This window comes from Chelon labrosus (assembly GCF_963514085.1).
Source record: "Chelon labrosus genome assembly, chromosome: 13".
Lineage (NCBI taxonomy): Eukaryota > Metazoa > Chordata > Actinopteri > Mugiliformes > Mugilidae > Chelon > Chelon labrosus.
This window is the reverse complement of record NC_140346.1, coordinates 2,003,507-2,026,739: the sequence shown is the minus strand read 5'-3', so window position 1 is coordinate 2,026,739 and position 23,233 is coordinate 2,003,507. Positions and strand designations below refer to the sequence as shown.

The window sequence follows — 23,233 nt, the reverse complement described above, 5'->3', positions numbered from 1 at the left end:
ATTAGCTGTATAACAGTGCCAGTACCTTGAAAGGGTGACAACGATGGCTTAAATGAAACATTTCTTAAGAAAATACTGTAGTGTTTGTCTGCCTGTGTGAATGTTTGATTGTTAGTGAATTGCTTTTAATGACTTTTTTTTTTAAAGCTTTGTTCTGTTTTTGCTTTTTTTTGATGTTCAGAACTGTAGAATGTAAATTGATGCTACATTATTGGCGTGATGGAAGATAGATTTATATTTAGATATTTAATTATCTATTAATATTTTGACTCTGCTTTGTAAAGTGTCAAATATGAGATTATAAGTGGCTTTTTAGAGAGGGCTTGGTGGGGTGAGGAGATTGGACTTTAAGCAAGTTTTATAACTTTATCACTGACCGTGCCCACACAGCAGTTTTAGACTAGCCTCAGACATAACAAACACAATGGAATGTGAAACTGGCTTCCACATACTTGTTGCTGACACAGGCTTTTTGGCGATTCCCAACAGACCTCGAGCAGATTTGTCCAAAACTGAATTCTTCTCATCTCCCAATTAATCTATCTTTACCCCTCTTCCAAACCGGCCCCTGGTTGTTGTCATGACGGCCCTTCCCTAATCTGTGCCCACTGGGAACAGTAAATAGGCTGGGAACGTTAATATGATGTTTTTGTAGTTTTAATTTAACAGAGGACAAGAGACAAAGAGCCTAGAGCAAGGGTTCATACTAACGTCCTTTATGGATGTGTTTTTCTGTTGTTGCAGGAGCAATAAAAAGCGCATTTAACGTTGTTTGACCAAAGTATAACCCACCCCATTTGGCACTACAGGTTGCTCCGCCTCTTCTGTCCTTACGTCTATTTTGTATATTTCTCCCTAGTGTCGTAACCAGGGAAATCTGACGGAAAAGACAATATGAAAGGCATGTTATTGCAGATGCATTAATTGGATAGGAGAAGAATAGCAAGTCTACAGAAGCCTTAGTGTATGGAAGAACAGTGAGCACTTAGACAAGCATGAGTCATCTGAATTTTGCTGCACATCCATATCTGTGATTTTCTGACTGTGTTAGGTAGGGGAACACATGAATTCCATCTTTTGTTGAAAAAAAAAAACTGTTGTGCTGCCACTGGACTTAAGGGGTGGATATTTAAAAGTCACCGTAAGTTGACTCAAAGCAGTAAAACACTCAGAGAAGCCTAGTTCAAATGGAAGTTCCAGAGTATTATTTAACACATTTACAGCTCTGAATAATGACGTCACTGGAATGTAATACAATTATTGTAAGGACCCTATACAGCAGTGCAAAGGTGTCTGACAGGAGATGGGATATGTGCGTGTCTGTGTTTGGGGGAAACTTAACTAAAAAAAATGTTTTCTTTTTGTTCTCTTTTTGCCATTGATAATTATTGTGTAAGTGTACAACAAAGTACCTTATTATTGAAATCGTTATTAAAAAAAAGCTATCCTCAACTTCCTTGTCTTTTCATCTTATTGCTTTTTCAGTTTTAAGTCTTTATATCTGGAAAAATTACAGTACCTGCGTTGGATCAGTGCATACTTGTTACACGGGGCCCACATAGCCATGGACTTTTGTGAAGTTCTCATAACATTTATGCATTTATTGTATCTTTCCATACCATGATTTAATTTAAATCATGGCAGTCATCCTCATCAGTTCTAAAGAAAGAAAGGTTGTTCACACCTTCTATGTTTCCAGTCTTATATTGCAGCTGGACAATCTCCCAGTTTTATAGCCGACAGTAAATAGGTGAGGAGCAGTCTGCAAGCCTCCGGCCTTCATGTTGAACCCAGACAGTGGAAGCTGCTTGACAACACCTTGACAGCGTCTGTGATATTTTCTTGCCCCTCCATCTCCTTCAGCAGCTGGTGTGGCAGAGTGACACGGCCCTGCTGTGGATCAGCCCCCAAAAACATTTCATTTATTTAACTGAAGACACACAGGTCAAGTCAATCAAATCAACCTGCCGTCTTTCATTATTTCTCCCCGTCTCCTCCTGATCTTCCCATTTCATCCTCTTTTATTTCTTATTTCTTACTTTCTTGTTCTCTGTTCCATCACTGATGGGTGTATTCAGGTACCGTGGCTGCATCAACATGTTGTGTGTGTTTAAAATAATTGCATTTGATGGTGAACATGCAACTACCTCCAGACCTCGGGAACAGAAGTGTGAAGGTGGGGAACAGTGGTTGGAAAACGCTGAGATGATGTAGAAGTTGTCAACGAGGTGAGAGTGGAGGGTGCTTCGTGTGTCAGGGTGCTGGAAGGCTACTGTGTGTGGGAATGTATATTTTCTATATCTATACGTGGGCAAGAACGTAGAGTATGGACTAGAAAGATGAAAACATTTCATTCCTGCTGCTCAGTGTGGAATATAGCGTGTAGGTGTATGCTGAGGTAACTAACCGTGAACTTAATTTAAATGCGAAAGGTGTAACATCAACGCCACAAGGATGAAGTGGCCAACCCCACTCTGTGATGGAGTCTCCACCTACACACCTCCAACTTGATGAACAACTGGTCTTGCATTCTGTTTTCTAGCTGATCTCACACAAAGTAAAACAGAAAAACAGAAAGAACACTACTGCTTAGAGATGATGTTAGACACTTTCAGTTAAACCCCTTAGCTGCTCAAATTATCATAAAGCTAACATAAACAACATGAGGAGTCCAATAGCAAAGAGCATGTCAAAGCAAGTCTCATAACAGCTTCAAACTCAACCAGCATGGACTGGAGCAAATGGTTTCATAAATTACTATGATTATTACACTGAAACTACTTTCAGCAATTCTCTCTGAGCTTGTATTTGCATTAATACAATATTGCGTTCTTCTAAATACAGATGAATTGGGCACTGCCACTTTTTACATGTAGGGAGTGTAACAGAAAGGGGACGATAGACGAGGGTAGAGAAACCAAAAAGGCATGAGAGAAGAAGAAAAAAAATTAGATGGAGGGAGAGAGGAAGCCAAGCAAGCAGGGAACACATCTGCATGTGCCAATATAGCAGAACTGAAGTCACTTGAGTTTTAATTTCCTGCCAGTGGAAGCGAGAACAATATCAAGATCGACACACGACTTTCAATGAGTCACTGTAGGAGGGGGTTCAGTGGGTTCAGGCTGTTAACATTCCCCACATCATCCCTCTATCTCCATGCTCTCAGCTCCACTGTTTGCGTTATTGCATAGGCGCACACGTGTGCATGCTCACAGTCGCATCAGTGCCTATACATGTGCCCACACAAACGCATACACAGCTACACACAAACACAGTGTAATGGCACTAATGAGACTGCATGACTAATACCTCTTCAGTCCCTTCTTCAGATGAGTGCTTATTATGGTCTGTCAAGGAGATGAGTCAGTCTATGTCATGGTTACTATGGTGATCAAAGCCTCTGGCACTTCCATTAAGTGCCCGCCGGCTAAAATAAGCTCTTTAACCCCTTTAACTATAGACCTATCAGGAGTCAGTGACACCCACACACAAACACACAAACAGGCAAGCTGTATCTCTGACCTCTCTTTGGAGACAAGTGAACAGAAACTCCCCCCACAGGAATTGTTACAATACCAAATTACACACAGGACAGCCTAAGTGGCAAACAAGAACAGAACTCAGACTCATATGAAGAAAAGAATAAAGGAGATGACATTATTATCAACCTCAGATCACCTGTGTTTGATCCGAGAGCTTCCCTACAGGGTAATTTGCTGCTGCTGCTGCTCCACTCACTGCAAGCTCCTAATATAGTGTAATTTGGTCTTTTTCGCTCATCACACAAACCATCTCAGACTCTGCTGAAGTTCGAAAGCAACTGTACCACAACTAAGTGCATGGGCACTTGTACCTTTAATGGCAGAAATGTAGGCTGCAAACAAGCTGGTTAACTAATTTGCTAGACATTACTGGATGTGGCCAAGTTGTTAGAAAAGCAAGCTTGGGGCTGTAGCATCACTGGTTTGACTCACTAACAGGAAGGAAATGTGTGCGGGTGGAATGAATAAGTAATTATTCCCCCTTAACATCCACGGCTGAAGTGCCCTTATGCAAGGCACCTAATCCCCCTGCTCCAAGTGTGCTCACTACTCTTAGTGAGTACGAGTGGATGGGTTAAATGCTGAGAACAGATATCCTGTGTGTAAAATACATATGGACGATAAAGGTGCTTCTTCTTTTACTCCATTTATAAAATACACTACACTGCACTTTACCCAATAGTGAATTAATAGTTTGGACACATTCATTTCTAACACTGACAATTGATAAATGATAGGACAATGCACAGTGTTAAACTGATAAAGAGTACATGCAAAGAACAGTACAGTGAATGACCAAAACTATAAAAGAAATCCAGGTCCTGACATTAAATGCATCTAAATCACAGACATTAATAATAAATAAGCAAATAGTCTAAACAGGCATGTTTTATTAGTTTTTAGCAGTGTTATTGTCTTACAAATGCTTTTCATTTATATATTTGCTTTTATTCACCTACACACACACACACATATATATATATATATATATATATATATATAAACATAATTTGCTGCAATATAAATATCGCATGGTTTTAATTTAGATCTTACCAGCAACACCTGCGGCCTTTTTTTAGATTTTTCCACCCGTTTCTCCTATCGCATCTACTGCGCATGCCTTGTTTCAGCTGGTTGGTCACATGACAAGGAAACTGAAACCAAAAAAGACGAAGGACGGTGGAGAGCGCGAGAGATTCACAGACAAGTTTTTCCTTGTTCGTTGAAGTATCGGTAGTTACGTCCCAAACGTGTAAAAGTCTTAATGTACTACTCTTTGCATGTTTAGAACTGGCATATATGTTAATAAATGGATAACACGCGAGTAAATGTTTTGGAAATACTCCAATATTGATACAAATATTAAAAATATACTGGCGTATCTTTTGTAACCGTTAGCTACTTGGCTAAGGTTCTAGCTAAGTGTGCGCATGTGCGTTGCGTCGTTGCAGCGACCTATCTTGACAGGACAAGTTAAAATTTGGGGTTGTGTAAAAGTTTAAATAGCGGACAGAGGACGGAGACGCAGATAAGTCCAAGTGAGACAAAGGAGAGTATTATCAGGGTAGGACTTTTTGCGTTTCTCGGGCGCGTCGGTTTTAGTGTTTGGAGGTAAGCTAGGTGTGTATAAAGATGAGGCTGAGCGCTGTGCTCCTGTGTGTCTTCCTGATTTGGGTTGAGGGGTCTTGGGGTGACACACCGGCCAACTGCACCTATGAGGACCTGCTGGGAACATGGATATTCCAGGTGTCCAAAGGAGGACAGGACAAGACTGTAAACTGCTCCTCTGAAGGTAAAGATCACAACATACCAAAAACTGATCACACAATGAGACTGATCATGGCAATAGTTTCAATTTTTAGTCATGTGACAAGTTGAGGCCTACTTTCAGTTGTCCTGTATCCTGTTTTATTTTAATCTAAATTAGCTTTGAGCTAACACTGATGCGATAGAGCAGATGCTAAATATATGTATAATTCTGTACATGACCCTCACAGATAAATATTGAAGTACACTTAATAAACTGGGTCAATCATTTTTGTTGTGCACAGATTACTGGAATGTTAAAAACGTGAGTCTAGATACATTTTCTGTCATTTGTTATATCATGTTCCGTTCCCCCTCAGCCACAGATGTGAGCACAGTGACTGTGACCCTGGAGAAACTGTCTGTAGCCACAGATGAGCTGGGAAACACGGGCTTCTTCACCCTCATCTACAATCAGGGCTTTGAAGTTGTCATCAATGACTACAAATGGTTTGCCTTCTTCAGGGTAAAAGATGGATAGACACCATTATATCACTATTTTGCCATTGTAATGCTGCAAAACATGTAATCTCCTTGCTGGCCGAGTGTCCACTGCTTGCATGTACTGTTTCTCTTCCTTGAGTTAGCCCAGCTTGCTGACTGGCTGTAGTCAAAGTTTAACTTATAATTTTGTCCATTGCGGACTTTAAAATGACGTGGAAAGGAAGTTTTGTGGTTGCAGGGTTTAACTCCTCCGTGGTTTGGTTTTCAGCGTCTCTGCTTCCTCTCTTTTTATTTAATGATGGTATCTGTAAAATGTGCGACATACAAAAGCAGTAGGTTGAAATCTAATCTTGTGGTCATGTGTCATTTCTCGTCACTCACATGACACTGAGTGGAGGGAAGTGTCGTGGCTTGTCTGTCTTCCAGCCGTTTATATGATTTATCCACGAGGTCAACTTCCTCATTGTTTGGTTCTTGATTTAACTTAATGGCAATATGAGAAGATGATTTGTTGCTTTATAGATCCCAGAATTCCTTCTCAAATTTATGACGGAATGACTACTTGAATAATTTACTAAAAACAATTGAATATATACTAATTTCCAGTGAATTCAGTTGCTTAAAGGAACTGAGCATTTGCATTTGCATAAAATGACAATACAGTGTTGTATATAATCCATTTGTCCCCCAACTCTTTCAGTACACTCAGGAGGGCCCTAAGGTGACCAGCTACTGCGACCAGACCCTACCAGGTTGGGTCCATGATGTTCTGGGACGTAACTGGGCCTGTTTTGTAGGGAAGAGGGTAAAAACAGTGACCCCACACACGGATCTCAAACCGCTCTTCAGCAGCGAGTACGTAAACTACAGCAGTTTGGTAAATCTCCCTAATGCAAAAATAGAGGAACCAAACTTTCAACCACAAGACTGGTGTATTAGAAAAGCTGCCATGTAGTTTTGACAGTTTTGTTACATCTACATTTTCACTCCTTTGCTTCTCATCTGATGTGACCTTAGTCGTAGTCACTCTCAAAAACCTTTGAAACGGGTCTGTAAGATTGAATTTACATCAGAGAATCTCATATTTTTAAGAGGCGGTGCAATTGACAGTATCTGGCAGCGTAAAGCCGATTCATGTTCTCTACAGCCCCAGTTCGATTTAAATGAAGTTATTTTAAGTGTCAAGTTACAAGGTTCCAGTAGATTCAAGTTTACTTGTAATTTAAAATATCGTCAGTCTTCAGCTCAGGTTCGTACAAATAGAAGAACAACTCCACATAGCTCTATTTTTGTTTGTATGTAAGTTCACCTTCCTTGTTTCTGCTAAACTAGATTCAGATAGTCCTTACAAACATTTGATACATTTTTGTGCTCATTTGTGTTTATGGGAATAGATCATCTCATCACAACTTGCAAGCAATGCGGATTACATGGAAACAGCTGTATTTGGTCAGTGTTTAGTTAGAACTGTGGAAGTCCCCTCAGACTATATAATGCCGTCTATCCTACCTGAGCCTCACAGTTGAAACTGAAAAGTTTACCAAAGTAAACTACTATTATCAAAGACTATTTGAGAAAGATACACATTGCCCTTCAACATATTTTAAAAAGAGAAATACCCCTTGAAGGATATTTGCCTAAACACTGATCAAAGAGAGATATAACATATGTACTGCTGATGGCTGGTTAAACGGTTCTAAACTGTGTACATGGATGGACATTACAATTGACATTTGCACAAGAAAATAGAGGATAGCATCTATCAACTATAAATTGGAACATTTTTTTTGTCATATTGGGAAAGATGGTTTAAATATGTAACACCCCATAAATTAGTACAGATATTATATTCACAAGTGTGTTTGTTCTAGCTAAGACAGTACATTAAAAAGAACTCATTAAAAGAAATGAGAAACCTAGGAAATTAACTTTCACTTTTATTAAAACAAGTGGATTTGCACGTTACAGTAGACCCGCCTTGTCTTTGGTCCCTTGTCTAACTGTATCATGAAAAACCATATGATTTTATTTGACAGTTGACAGAGTAGAGGTAGACAGGAAATGATTAAAGAAAAAGGAACTCTGTTGTATGTGTGTTATTCATCGTAAGTATTTTGCTTCACACAAGTTCATTTTATTGTAGTGCTGTATTTCTCTGTCCATGGATGTACAGATTTCACAAAGTACACATATAATATTGGTTACACAACATGATGCTCCTTTTTCTCTTTGTTTGAGGGGCAGATGAGCCCATCTTTTTTTAAAACGAAACCTCACACGTGACATCATTCTCCCGCCAGGCTGCTACAGAAGCCGTACAAACACAACCTGGACTTCATTGATGCCATCAATGCTGTTCAGAGCTCATGGAAGGCTGTGCCCTATCCGGAGAACGAGATGTACACTTTACAGGAGCTGCAGTACAGAGCAGGAGGCCCTGCCTCACGTATCCCAGTGTGAGTATTTACTTACATTTCCCATTTTATACTCTCGACCATGTCATTTGTCATGGGTGGGAAAAAAAAAAAAAATCAAGAATCAAGAGTCTTTATAGTCATTATGAGAACATTTTGCAGGTGTGTCTCTTTTGGGTATTTGGTTGATGAAGCTGTTTACACAGTACTAGTACGCCATCACCACATAAAACAGATGACTCTCAGTGCCAAGATGATGAGTGCCTCTTTCACCAATAAGGAGTTCCAATTTTTTTGAAAGACATATTATGAGGCTATCATACTGCTTTTTACTGAAAGTGTGTGACAGGCTCCCAGTTCAGTTGGTCACCAATCACTCAAGTGTAAAATAAAGATGTACTTCACCCAGAATAGAAGTGACACATGCACAATCAAAAGCTAATTGAAATGAACCCTTTAAAACCTTCAAATATTATTTGGACTAACAGATCCTCCTTACAGTTGATTTAGATGTTGTTATTCTGCAACAGTTTTTCAATGCAAATGTCAGATGGAAAATGCCTACATAATGTGACTCTTTATTTTTACTTTAGGCGTGTTCGCCCTGCGCCTGTGAAAGCTGATGTAGCCAAGATGGCGGCAGGTTTGCCTGAGCATTGGGACTGGAGAAATGTTGATGGTGTTAACTTTGTCAGCCCTGTGAGAAACCAAGGTGACATTTTATTATTATTATTCTGTAGAAACCTTGAAAGAGTTGTTGTTTAGTGCTGAGGAAATTTCAAGTTCTCCCAAAGATCTGTTTTAAAAGGACTGAAACATAACTGTATTTTTCACATTCACACATGACATAGACATTTAATAAAAAATAAAAAAAAAAAGCAGGATCATACCTTTACATTCAACCAGCTGTCAGTAAGCTAGAAACTGACAGAAGCAGCAGTTCAACAGCTGCTTTGCTTCCCTCTTGACAGTTCTGGGTCTGTTTTCTGCCCTCCTCTTGTGTTCCTGCACAGCCTAGTGTGAGAGTGGAGAGATTATGCGTGCTGAGTGCTTTGAGAGTCTGAGAGGGTCTCTGTAGGGTGGGGTTTAAGGATGTGGAGAGGTCTGAAGTGTTTCACGAGAAGCCTCTAAGCCACTGTGCAGTGCTATAAGGCTTATTTTGCTTCTGTGTTATGAGTCCAGCTTTTGTAGGTTCCATTTTTGTCCACAAAAAGTGGTGGGATTGAGGATGACTTGGTCTGGCTGGCCTTACGAAGGCTGTGATGCAAGGAGGACCCATACACTGTATCAGAGCTGCCAATACTTTGGTAAACTTTTAACCAGGCACACTATAGGTACTAATAGTGAAAGGAAAAACATTTTTCTTTCTCAGTGTTTGACACGCCACATGTTTTAGTGACTAGTTTGCATTTAACCTACAGAAAACTTCTGTCTGACAAATGTTTGATATCTGTATATTTTCATTGCGCTCTTGTCATAGACAAGAGACGTTCTACATATTTCTGGTCATACTTTTCTGGTGATGTGAGCATCAGACCTGATTAAAGATTTGCGATACCATGACTCATTTTGCTACATATAAACCTCAGTTGCTTCATGTGGGTTTACCCGAGGAATACCAGTAGTTGATATAAAAGAAACATGTAAAAAGGAGCTTAGATATGGTGTGCAGTTAATGGTCTATGGTCTCATGTGCTGTAGGATCGTGGCTGTTAATGTCGTAGATGTCACAGCAATCCCAGACAGTTTCCTCAAGGCTTGCGATGGAACTTTGACAGTAACAGCACAAGTTTCCCTCTAGTGCAGATCTTTAATCTATATGAATGGCTTTTATTAGTCTTAAGAAACAAAAGGTCTTCAATAAAGTGTTCAGTGTCAGCCTGACTTGAATCATTACCGCAATTAGATCACCCTGCAAATCCCTGCAGCCTCTGTTGCCTGGCCTAATTTGTTTCTGCAGAGCATTTTATTAAGAACTTGGTGTCTCACACTGTGTTTAGTAACCAGTTCCTTTAATCAGTGTGTCCGTCTCTGAGCCTTGCTCCATTATTACGCATAGCTGTGGCTGATAAGTATACACGGGCAGGGACATTACAGAGACATTAATTGCTGAGTGGTATAATGCATTCTTGAATAAATGTTCTATTAAAGTATACAGTTGCAACTTATTAGGATTTTTATTTCATAGGTGTATCATGTGTGCAGTACAGTCTGCAGTATTTAATTTTTTCGTTTGTTATCTCCCCACGTGCTATTCTCTTCCTGTGTGTACTCCCTTTGGTGTAAATCTCTCATGTTTTGTTTCAGCATCATGTGGAAGCTGCTACTCCTTCGCCTCCATGGGAATGCTGGAGGCTCGTGTTCGAATTCTCACCAACAACAGTGAAGCCCCTATCCTCAGCCCTCAACAAGTGGTCTCCTGCTCTGAATACTCTCAAGGTAAACTAATCTGATAAATTCACTTTAAAATAGTTAATGCAGATTCAATATACATTGGGTGGCAGTTGGAAAATGTATGTGATGTACTGTGTAAAACATTCATATTGTAATACATGATGGTCAGGGAAAATGTCTTTGCAGCCTTCTACCACCTTATCAGAGCAAGTAATGCTGAAGTGTTTTTTTGGAAAGTGTATCCTCACTACCATCTGAAAGTCAAGCATTTCTTACCTGCCCTGATTAGTGATTTATTTGCTAATTACTTTAAAGAGATCTGTAAAAAGCGTCTTCATTTTTCCGTCTTGCACCGCATAATAGATTTTAGCTTGTAAGAAAGTCGAGACAGCCTTAAAAATATTTTGCACAGTTCAGAATGTTTTATCTTTTGAGCAAACCAGATGTTTTTCTCCCTTTTCAAGGCTGTGATGGTGGGTTCCCATATCTAATTGGGAAGTATGTGCAGGATTTCGGCATCGTGGATGAGTCATGCTTTCCATATATTGCAAAGAACTCTCCGTGTGGCGTTCCTCAGAGTTGTGGACACATGTACGCGGCAGAATATGGCTATGTTGGTGGATTCTATGGCGGCTGCAGTGAGATGGCCATGATGCTGGAGCTAGTCAAGAATGGACCAATGGCAGTGGCCTTTGAGGTAAAACAACTGATATTTCTTTTGTGTTCATTGAACAACCAGGAATAACTTCTACTGCTTGAGAAGTTGTTTTCTAAGGTGTCTTAAAGATAAACCTATAATATAATTTATTTATTTTTTTTGAGAGGGAGAGAGATGAGAGAAACAAGTCTGCAAGGACATGGAATAGCTAATGGTGTTGTCAAGCAAAAGTAAAATTCCTTCTACACCGGCAGTAACTACCATACTACTGTTACAAATATTTAGCTCTCTTCTCCACTTCCTTCTGAAGAACAGATACTCTGTGTTGACCGTGTTTCCCCAACCATTTTCACATCCATACATATTTTTTGGGTTTTTCCCTCTCTAAAGTATTACAAATTACGAGTTTTACTTTGTCAGGCTGGATTGGAGGTGCATTAAAGCCACCTACTGGACTGATGGATCAGTAGATTTACAGCAAGTTGTTGTACCGCAGTCACTGTGTCCTTTCCCCTAACAGATAATGTATGGTGGTGCATTCAATGCTCCCTGAGCTTGTAATCTTATAGTAATGTAGTGTTTTGCTCTACTAATTTTGGATCGTGTGCAAGTTGGAGATTAGAAAGCAGGATATCTGAAGTTTCTCCTAAAGTGTTTTGCAACCATATTTAAGAACTGGGTAGGATTTTCTAAATCCTGTAGTCTGAGCTCTGCTTTAATTCATTTTCACAACTTAGCAGAAATTCTTGCAAGCTTAAAGGTCAATGGTTTTGCCTCAGGTGTTCTTTGTATTAAGAATGGTGGCTCACCTTGCATGTACATGCTGAGGGAAAACTTGCAGTATACAGTAACTCATTAAGCTACTTCTTTTCAAATATTTCAGTTTTTTTTTTTTTAATAACCACAAATTGCATTATGCCATTGCTTTAAACATAATGATTCCCTAAATCTTTGCAAGTATAGCTTTAAATTGCTAACCTCAAACCACATCCAAGCCAACAAAATGGTGACATTCAACTACCCCAACAATGAATGAATTCTATTTGAACTTATGTGTAAATTCTTCTTATGTCCACAGGTCTACCCTGACTTCATGCACTACAAGGAAGGCATCTACCACCACACATTCCTTGCAGACTCCTTCAACCCATTCGAGCTGACCAACCATGCTGTGCTGTTAGTGGGGTATGGCCACTGCCACAAGACCGGACAGAAGTACTGGATTGTGAAGAACAGCTGGGGCACCACCTGGGGCGAGAATGGCTACTTCCGAATCCGCCGGGGAAGTGACGAGTGTTCTATCGAGAGCATTGCAGTTGCAGCCAAACCTATCCCCAAACTGTAGAAGCCGGAAACTCAGAATGGGAGTTGATAACAGATTTTACTTTAAAATCTGTTTTCAAAGTAAATTAGTCTTCTTCCTCCCTAATCCTACAAGTTAGAAAACCTTGAAAATTGCACATTAAGATAAAAAGCTACGGATTTCTGCTTTAACAGTAATGTTGACTGATAAAAATTTTAAAGGGAAATCAACCCAAAATCTGAATCAAAATATCTCATTCTAAATGAGTGTGAACATTTCCTTCTTTGTAACCAGCTGTCAGATTCTTAAGTGTTTACAGTTGTCTCTAGTTTATTTCACTGGTTACTGTTGATTAGTAAATTATCCTGCAAAAATGGCGACATGGGGATGTAAAAGTATTCCTACATCCCATTTCTTAAAAAAATGGATTTTAATTGAAGGGAAGCCATAATACTTCTCAGACTTTACAATGTCCGCAACTGATGATGTATTTTTTTTTTTATATCACTGACTAACTGCCTAATTCAAGCTAGAACTGCCAGTGCGAACTTGAAATCAAAGTGGATTGGCACACGCTGTAATTGTAACATTTAAAGGGAATTGAGAAGTCTGTGTTTTTGTCAGGTGCAGGACTATTAATCTTTGTCTCAGGGAAGCACGATGGAAAATTAGTATATCTTCTGTCCTTGCATCAAACAGACTGACATGTTTCTCTGTGGAGCACTTCCAGTGATTTCTGAATCGATTAATAAAGCAACTGATTGTGGAGCCTTTTATTCTGCCTCCCTTTTGTTGTTGAATCAATGAATGTTTTATGTGTTAGAGAGGTAACATCACTTTAAATTCTGGGCAATTGGATGTGACTTATAGTCTTTTGTATCTTTGGTATTTTTTTAAAGTATACACTTCTGTTAAAGTGGTGGGTTTTTGTGATGTAAAAATGTCAGACTGAATCAGAACTTCTATACCATTATATGCAATTTGCAGTGGCACTGAAAAAGGTGACATAAGTGTGCACACCATTTTCTAACGGGGTATGTGGCTGTGTTCTCTGCAAGCTCTAGTGAACACATTGCAAACATCAAATCAATGGGGTCTTCAGACAAGTAGTATTAGGTGGGATTTTTCATTCATTCATCAGGGGTACACCCTGGACAGGTCGCCAGTCCATCACAGGGTTAACACAGAGAGACAGACAACCAAGGAGGAAGCCAGAGTACCTGGAGAGAACCCACGCAGACACAGGGAGAACATGCAAACTCCACACAGAAAGGCCCCAGTCAGCATGGATTCGAACCCAGAACCTTCTTGCTGTGAGGCATCAGTGCTAACCACCATGGTGGGATTTTGTTCATCATTTTTTATTTTAAATGTAAAAGTACAAGAATTCTCATAGTATTTATCCTAGTTACACTTTTTTATTTTTATTTTTCCACCTTATTTCTACCTTAACCAGCAACAACACTACAACATTATATATATGTTGATGCATCAGAAACCAAGTCTGGTAGTTGAATGCGCAACATACCGTATTAACGGAGCATTCTGCTGCACGGTTAAGACTTTTGATGCTTATAATGGGTAATTCATTATTAATTATTAAATTAGCTCATTTACATGTGAGGAAGTATGCTATGTGTTGTCTGTTACTCCTGGTAATCTAAACACTTATCTCTTTGGACAACTTGAATCCATCCCGGCTCTCCCTGGCAGCTCCTCGGTGTGAGTCACAAGGTCCAGACGTCTCCGCTCCACTTCCCACCTCCCCTTCTCGCTCCCAGCTCTCTCCGCGTTTCTCTGTGCTGTCCTCTGCTGCTCCCCTTTCATCCGCAGGCCCTCTCCATTACTGTGGATTCATGCTCAGCTCTCGCCCTCCTCGGTCGCCATGCAGAACAACCACCACAAGGAGCACCTCTACAAGATTCTTGTGATAGGGGACCTCGGGGTCGGCAAGACCAGCATCATCAAGCGGTATGTCCATCACAACTTCAGCCCCAACTACCGAGCCACCATCGGGGTGGACTTCGCACTCAAAGTCCTCAACTGGGACCAGGAGACGGTGCGTCTGCAGCTGTGGGACATCGCTGGTACGGTGCAGCTTTTACGCAGGGAAATAGCAGGTCACACGCAGACAGAACATTTGATAAAAAGTTTGGAATTACACTCAGATGTTAGTTTCTGTGACTTCCTTTCCTCCGACTCAAACTTTACACATGGTTTAGAAGTATCTTCAAATAGATAAATAGGCTATGTAAGGAATTTACGTGGATCTTTTTTTAACAGCTTTATTAACATCCAGTGGTCAACAATGGGCGTTAAACAACATTAGTTCATTGTTTTAGCTTTCTTTAGAAAGTTATTATTTTCATATGAAGATAAAGATGAAAAAGAAGCTGGTAGATAATTAAAGAAGCGCATTTCCCTTAGGGAAATTAAATGAAGTGACTTTAAGGCTAGATTTGAATTCTTTAATGTTAGTAGTCCTAAGAAAATTGTGTTTCTAATTATTTTTGCTGTTCTTTCTTGGTCAAACAATTGACGAATCAGCTTCACAATAACACACTGAAATGATTGCTTTAAAATGAATTTCCCCTCCTCAATGTGTGCTTTTGTTTTTAGTCAGAGACTAAGCTTTCAGAATAATTGAAGAAACATTTATCAGAGTTTGGCCACTCAAATTAAAACTTTGAGAGTTGGCGTGAGGCCTGATTTCTCATTTAGTCCAGATAAACAGATTCGCTGCACTGGAACATGCTGTTAGGTCTATTGCAACGTTGATTAAAATATTTTTATAGGGAGAATATTAAGGGTTAATGTTCCTCATGTGAACCAGCTGACCTGTTGGCATAACTCACTTCAAACCACCTGGCGAGGCGCTTCTGCATCACATGTTGAAAAGAAAAAAAAAAAAAAAAGATTAATTTCATACCATAAAATGAGCCTTTACGTCACGTGACGGTGAGGGAGCATCATGATACCACATGATAAATCTGAAATCAACCATAACAACTGTCTTCCACTTTAAGGTCATTGGCATAAAGCTCTGCATCAGCTGGTCATTTGGGCCTGGATTTGAAATAATCTGATCTAATTTCCAGTAAAATAGGAACACAGATTCCCAGCCCAGATTACAAACATATTTCCTGCTTCTATCATTTGATCTCAGTCTTCTTGCTTTAAAACTATGTGTATGATAAATGCACAGCATGTATTTTTACCTAAATTTGAATCACCATGTGATTCAATCACATCTCCACTTGTTTTTTTATTCTTTTTAATTTATTCTAAATTTTGTGTTTGTATTTTATATTACATATTTGTATTATATGTTGCTCACTACACCACAGTGGATGGGTGTGATGAAAGAAAGCTACGGCCATGAGAAATCGTAATACTTTTTCTTGTTACTTTTCGATGCTTTCATTGCCTCGGGCGACCACAGAGATCAGAAGTAATGCAGGCTTTTGACCGTGATGCTGTTGGCTTAGATGACAAACCTAAAGGCTGTAGCAGCCTCGTGTCACATGAGTGTCGGCTGAGTTTTAGAAGAATCGTCTGACCTGCTGCTCTCTCCCCTCTTGTGCGCTCTCTCCGGTAAGCGCAAGCAGTCATGTGTCTGAAACTCATGTGAGGCAGATTTGAGGCCCAAGCTCCTGTATACAGAAAGCTTCTTTTATGAAACAAAGATGAGTGTCTCCCTCAGAGAAAACTGCTATAGGTTTTGTGCTGTACTCTGTGTGCTCCCAAACTCAAGTGGAAGCCTTGCAGTGGTAAAGCCTAAATAATCAGAATTACCTCATCATACTGGTTCCCAGTTTAGTTTTCATGGCATTTCAAGTTATATCCAGTTAACAAACAATGTCTGCAAAACATATATTTCTTGTTGAGTATTTTTACTTTGCTCATCACAACTGCAGGTCTGTTTGGGGATTTTAACAGACTAAAGTTTTCTCATGCCACAGTTATAATAAATCCCTGGCAGTTTTTTGTGCATTTCCCAAGATAAACAACTTGAACCATTCTATTTTGGTCTGCAATTTTGCTGAGGCCTGGGCTGACAGGCTGACAGCTTCACAGAGCTTTACCGTGTATAAATAAGTGAGATATATAGAACTTATTTCAGGAGCTTTAAACACTGCTCTGCCTTTTAAAATCACACTGACTATGGTGAGCTGTGTGGATCTTATCGTCCTATGGTAACCTTAGAAAACCTGAATAGATTTATATGTCATATTTTGGGCACCTATATTAAGACGCAAAGGTTTCAACTTTCAGTGAAATCTGATCACTCTACACCCACACAAGTCTGATGAATCAGATAAGTTGAGTTTTAAACTCGTAATTAAATATCTTTTTCTTAGTGTCACTGAAAACACTTTGCTTAAGAAAGAGTATTCGACAAGCATCTGCCCCTCTGTTATGTCCTTGTGGAAGACTTTCCTCCTCCCAGCTGTTCTGCAGCTGACCCTTTGCTCTGAACCACCTGTTCAGGTAAGAAATAATCCTGTGGGACTCAACAAGAAATAAATAAATGAATATTATCTATAATATATTTTCCCGCTGAGCAGTTTGGAAAACCAGTTTAGGGTTTTAGCTCATACATGTTGTGAAAACAACTAGCCCACAGGCTGATTGTATTCGCCAACTGAATGGCTGATGGTGTTATAGCAGACATTATGGATGGGACAATCTGTGTGGATACAACATTCCAACAGAGCTTATCAAATTAATTTTACCCTCAGGAGTTTTTACAGACAATCTCACAGGCAAGCACACACACCAAAGACACACCTCTCCTCTCTCTGCGTGTCTGCCTCTTATCTCCCTCATGCTGCTTCTCGTGAATGGAGAAGGAGGTGAGGTACGTAGAGAATGCATGCAAGCACGTATGAAATGGGAGTGTGATAAAATGAGTAAATTGGATTAGAACTACACCCCGGTACAAAACAATAATTCCTTTACCTTGTGCGTGTCTTTGTTGTGTCTTCCAGGTCAGGAGAGGTTCGGCAACATGACCCGTGTGTATTACAGAGAAGCCATGGGCGCCTTCATCGTGTTTGATGTGACACGGCCTGCCTCCTTTGAGGCCGTCACGAAATGGAAGGAGGACTTGGATTCCAAACTGACACTTGCCAATGGGAAACATGTGGCCACCGTGCTTTTGGCTAACAAATGTGACCAGGGTCGGGACGTACTGACCAATAACGGAATAAAGATGGAGCAGTTCTGCCAGGAGAATGGCTTTGTGGGGTGGTACGAGACGTCTGCTAAGGTGAGAATGAGACACACTCACAGCAGTGACGTAACTACAATGAAACAAAGACATTCCTTCAGCATCAGCTCTGAGATTTGAGCCTGCATGTCAGCAGACGTGCCCTTTCTGTTCAGATGTCCTTGAGGGACAGCTGACTCCTCGATTCCAGAGAGCCAGCACCTGATTAGCCTGTAGAGATGCCACCACAGAGGCACATTCAGGATCTGAGGAAATCGTTTAAAAGTGCTGAGTTTAGCACAGTCTCAGTCTCTTCAGTATTTGCATATGAATAAAGGCCCAATCACAGAGCTCTGCTGAATTTTCAAAGCGTCTCAGTGCACACGTACCTTCTGTGTTATTTCAGGTCAGCAGCGTTTACCTCAGGTGCCTTATCATCGTCCAGACAAAATGCCCAGGAATGTTGAGGGAATATAACAACCACAGTTTTGCACTAATTGTAAAAGAGACGTGTTTATTCTCTGTTGTGCCCTTTTTGTTTTGATCCTCAACTTTAATCGAAAACTTCATCCTGAATTATTTCAGATTTTCAAAGTGTACTGTGTGACTCTGTATTTATCCGTACAAGTGTTTTTCATTCAGATGTGTGCTACGCACTGGCACACTGACACTCAGCTCAAGTCCTCACTGAGGCAGCTAGGAATCTCACAGCTGGGTGGTAAAAGAAGAAAATAGACCAAGACACACACATGCTTCACACGTCCATGTACAGTACAAAAACTGCAATAAAACTTAATTATAGTGCTCAATACAAAATCAGTTTTCTATGTATGGTGCACAGCTGCAGTAATAGAAAGTATCTGCATCTGAATGAAGACATTTTTGTTTTTGCATGTGACGAGATTTGTTTTTGAGAGATTTTTCTACATAACAAAGGCCTATACCATCACAAGGTGAAGGTGATAGTGTAAATAGACGTGCTGCAGTGAAAGAAGAGTAAAGGAAGTTATTTAGTAATTATGTAATAGTAATTGTCTAAAATTAATTTTAAGTGATGTGCATCTTGATCCCTCAGACCTCATTTGTACAAGACTGTGTACCAGCCTCTCTTTGAGCTGAATCACAGTCTATTCTAGAGTTGATATGGCATCAGAGGGATAGCTCAGGCATTCTGAGCTCACTGTTTAAAAAGCCTGCCAAAACAATTATTACAAACTTTTATCTTGGTAGGCTCTGGACATGTTCTGCATGCACACTTTAGGAGGGAAGTGAAGTTGGCAGAGAATAGAAAAGGTGTTTTCTAGGGGGGGGGGGGGTCATTTTGGAAGAAAAGAGTAAGTCTAACAGATCATAACATATGGAAAGGTTTGTGTTGAGTTACACTCGTACACTCGTTCACATCCTTCTCAACCAAGGCAAACTCCATCTGAGTAAAGTTTCTGAGTATGTTTTTTGCTTTATTTTTGTCCTACTTAGCTGACAATTACTCTGTGTTCAATAGTGTTTTTAGGGATGTGCATCTCTCTGTTATAAAATAATCTGATATGTGTCCAGATACATGGGACATGACATTGAGATACAATTTAAGGGATGATACATTTTGGTATGGAATCAATCTATCAATTTATCAGTCTATCAATCTATCAATCAATCTTTATTTATACAGCACTTTAAAAACAACACAGTTGGCCAAAGTGCTGTACACAGACGTGAGAATATATAAAACACATAGAAAAATCAGAAACAAGATTAAAATCATAAAACCAATCAAACAATAAGAACCAACATCTCATGCTGAGACGCAAAAAGAAAAAATGTGTTTTAAGAGAGGATTTAAAATGATATGTTATTCAGTGCAGTTCACACTGATATGGTTTTAACAGTTGTTTAACGTTGACATAAATTTTCCTTTCCAAATTTGAATAACTAATTCTCACTAGTTACTTCCCTGTCAGACTTTCCTTCCTTCTTATAAATGGTCTTGTTTCTATATAGTGCTTTTCTATCTACCTTTTCTACACACCAGTCAGCCCCTTGCTGGTGTCGGGCAGTCAGTGAGCGTCTGTGACCCTTGTTTGAGCGTTGTGTCGGCACCATTGACACTAATTATATTACTCAGTATGTCAGAGAGTCAGAGAGATCACTGAGTGACTGTTCAGCTTAGCAAACCAGTGTGATTAAAGTGAAAAAAAAAAAACCAAAAAAACGATGAAGTCAAGAGGGCGCGTCCTCTCAACGAACATTCACATACATCAAACGACATGATCATCTAGAATGAATAAACTGTCAACCAACTGATCGGCATCATTCAGGAGAGACCAGTGTCTTCCTAGCTTCTTGGTGTCCTAGCTAGTCCTAGCTTCTGTGGCTAGTCCCCTTCCTAATGACAAACAGACCACTGCAACCTGCTGGTATAAAGAGTTATTTCTTTTCACACAGAAAGCGCATACTATTTGGCCATTGGCTGTAGTCTTTGCGTTGTGAATTAGAATGTGCTTGCATCTTTAATATGAACGGTTTCCGATTGGGACTAATGAATTATTGATATGGATTCCATTCTGCCATCATGCTGAATATTCCAGGTACATATTTTCCTGACATTATGCGAATGAACAATTCATACACGTCTCACATTTTGCTTTACTAGTCACAACTGCTTTGTTTTTGCTGTATTCTCCATTGTGTGTTTGCGTGTCAGTGGAGGTGATGCTGCATTGTCATTTGTCTCTGTCTTAGACCACTGGCAGCCACTGTGAATAAATGTATGCAAAGATCCCTTTCAGTTTGTGTTCACGTCACGGCTGCTGCCTGGTGCTTCATCCATCTATTCAGTTTAGTTACGGTCCATTTGAGTCACTCACCTGCTCTCACAGGTTCTTCTCACGGGTTTTTCCTCCTGCACACATTTTTTTTTTTATCTGCGTCTTGTTCGGTAGCTCGTCACAGTGTTAGCATTCACTGATATATCTTCTTCATTCCGTATTCTGTATCTTTATTCACCCTGTCTCCATATCATCTTTCCCTTTTTTGTCTACATTCAGGAAAACATCAACATCGACGAAGCAGCTAACTGCTTGGTGAAACACATCATTGCCAGTGAGAACGACATGCTCCAGTCAGAGATCCCCGACACCATCATACCTCAGTTAGAGAAGGACAAAGGCGGGACATGCTCCGCCTGCTTCAGGTCCCAGTAACAGTACCACCCGACAGTTAGACGTCTTTTTGTATCTCATTACACACAAAGTCGAGCTGGTGTGTGAGCAGAAGACAGAGGGAGAACTACTTTGGCTGTGTTTGACGACGAGGGTATGGGTGCCAGCTCTTTTTGCCTGGTAGCTCAGATGGGTGGGTGGCTGGTTTTGGGTGGGGGTTGTGAGTGGATGACAGAGAGGCAGCTGGCTCAAGAAATGGATGGATTGAAACAGAGACTGAAAGAGGGAAAGAGAGATGGATGCAGCTGTGTGCGTTTGTCGAAGGCAAGGTCACCCTCTGGGCGACTTCAAGCCTTGACACTGCCACTTCGGTTGCCATGGGGATGGAGTTAATGAACACATGCACAGAGAGGTTGCAGCAAATCACAGAATATCTACGCCAAAGGTCTGCAGAGGTAATCACTGCAGACACCATGGAAGAGCTGTCTCTCTTTCTCCTTCACATTGTCATCTCTGTTTCTTTCGTCTACTGTAATTTTTCCTCCGTACCCATCCCTGATAACATTTTTTATTTTTCATTCTTAGCTAATGAGCAAGCAAAAAGCGAATTTAGAGTTCCACCAACCATCCAAAGCAGTCCCCTCTCAGTCCTGGTAAGACCACAGCCACATAAAATGGTTTATTTTACATGGTCATTTTTTTGGGTCTTTATGTGCCCCCAATAATGTAATGTAAAGCAGTTTATGTAATTAAAGTGCCTTTTCTAATACAAAACATTTAATTTAATGTTCTCAATAGATATATACACTATATATATTATTTATAAATGCTCCTAAATGTGCATATTTCTTCTTCTTCTTCTTTTCACCGTTGAGGTAGAATTCAACCCGATTCTATGGCAATGTGTTCAGTAGAATTGCATTATAAACACAGAATGTGCGTTGAAGAAAGTAGTGTTAAAACGAGGAGGATTCATATTAAACTTCTTTTCCACAGTGAAATGTTTGTAATATTTGTAATTATGGAATAAATGCAAATATGTCTACAACTGTGTACATATTATATACAGCAAACTAAGACAGATTATAGAACCAAAGATGTATCCAGTTTTCAAAAATGTCCATGTGAATAAACCATATCTTTACTGACCGCCTGGCTGTCGTTTGTCTGTTTGAGTCTAAACTAATATGATTTACTGTATATTTACAGCTTAACTATTGCTATAAGTTAAGTTAAAGTTTAATGCAATTTTAGGGGACAATGGTGCCTCTTTCCTTTCCACTCAGTACCCTGAATGCATGAATGCCTGGCGCTATGTAACGATTAGGTACAGTCAAGATAAGATGAGATAATCCTTTAATTTATACCACAGTAGGGAAATTTTGCAGTGTTACAGCAGCATATGGTTAAGGACAGTGCATAAGACAAGGACATGTAAACATTAAATGAATACAAAAAATATACGGTTAAATAGAACAATAGTTATACATTTGTGGTCTACTGGGAGCATGCTTGGTTACAGCCTCACGGCAGCAAGAAGGAAGGACCTGCGGAGACGCTCATTTACGCAGCCCTGCACAGTGCGGTTATAGCACCATGAAGGGGGTAGGACTGGTTTTCCATCAGGGATGACAGCTTTGCTATCATCCTCCGATCACCCACCACCTCCACAGCATCAAGAGGGCAGCCCAGAACAGAGCCAACCTTCTTCACCGGTCGATTCAGTCAGTTTTTGTCCTCTGAGATGCTGCTGCTCCAGCAGACAACTCACTAGTATATGGCTGATGCAACAGCAGAGTCATACAAGGATCTCAGTAGCGCTCCCAGCACTCCCAGCACTCCCAAGGACCTAAGTGCCCTTAGCGGGTCGAGTCTGTTCAGGCCTTTCTTATCAAGCGCTCTAGCGTGGCCGGTGTATGTGGTGTGAGTTTGTCTCTGCGGAAATCCACCACCAGCTCCTTGGTTTTCCCCACATTCAGCTGCAGACAGTTTTCCTGGCACTAGACTACAAAATCTCAGACGAGTCCTCTATATTCTCCATCTTCCCCATCCTGGATGAGGCCAACAACTGCAGAGTCATCTGAGTGCTCCCTGAGGTGTCATCTACTCTGTGGCGCTGGTAGGCAAACTGAAGTGGGTCCACTGATGAGCTCACCAGGGCAAGTGAGAAGTGGATAACATTACATCTCAATATATCACACTACAAGTGGATCAATGGGTTTTCAGAGATATGCTGGCTCAGTCTTTTCTGTATAAACACCATGGCATATAGTCCAGAAAAGAAGCTGATGGAGGACGCTTAGAA

At 40.2% G+C, this 23,233-nt stretch overlaps 2 protein-coding genes across 2 annotated transcripts; both read left to right on the top strand.

The window, feature by feature from the left end:
- Positions 1-4,693: 4,693 nt before the first annotated feature.
- Positions 4,694-13,337, top strand: ctsc (cathepsin C). Its single transcript, XM_084559395.1, has 8 exons — positions 4,694-5,334; positions 5,669-5,814; positions 6,493-6,647; positions 8,093-8,248; positions 8,800-8,918; positions 10,514-10,645; positions 11,065-11,297; positions 12,337-13,337. The coding sequence occupies exons 1-8, from the start codon at positions 5,175-5,177 to the stop codon at positions 12,601-12,603; spliced, it is 1,368 nt and encodes a 455-aa protein (XP_084415521.1). The 5' UTR covers positions 4,694-5,174; the 3' UTR covers positions 12,604-13,337.
- Positions 13,338-14,321: 984 nt separating this feature from the next.
- rab38a (RAB38a, member RAS oncogene family) lies at positions 14,322-21,077 on the top strand. The gene is made up of 3 exons (XM_084558661.1): positions 14,322-14,648; positions 17,553-17,833; positions 20,815-21,077. The coding sequence occupies exons 1-3, from the start codon at positions 14,447-14,449 to the stop codon at positions 20,968-20,970; spliced, it is 639 nt and encodes a 212-aa protein (XP_084414787.1). The 5' UTR covers positions 14,322-14,446; the 3' UTR covers positions 20,971-21,077.
- Positions 21,078-23,233: the final 2,156 nt, after the last annotated feature.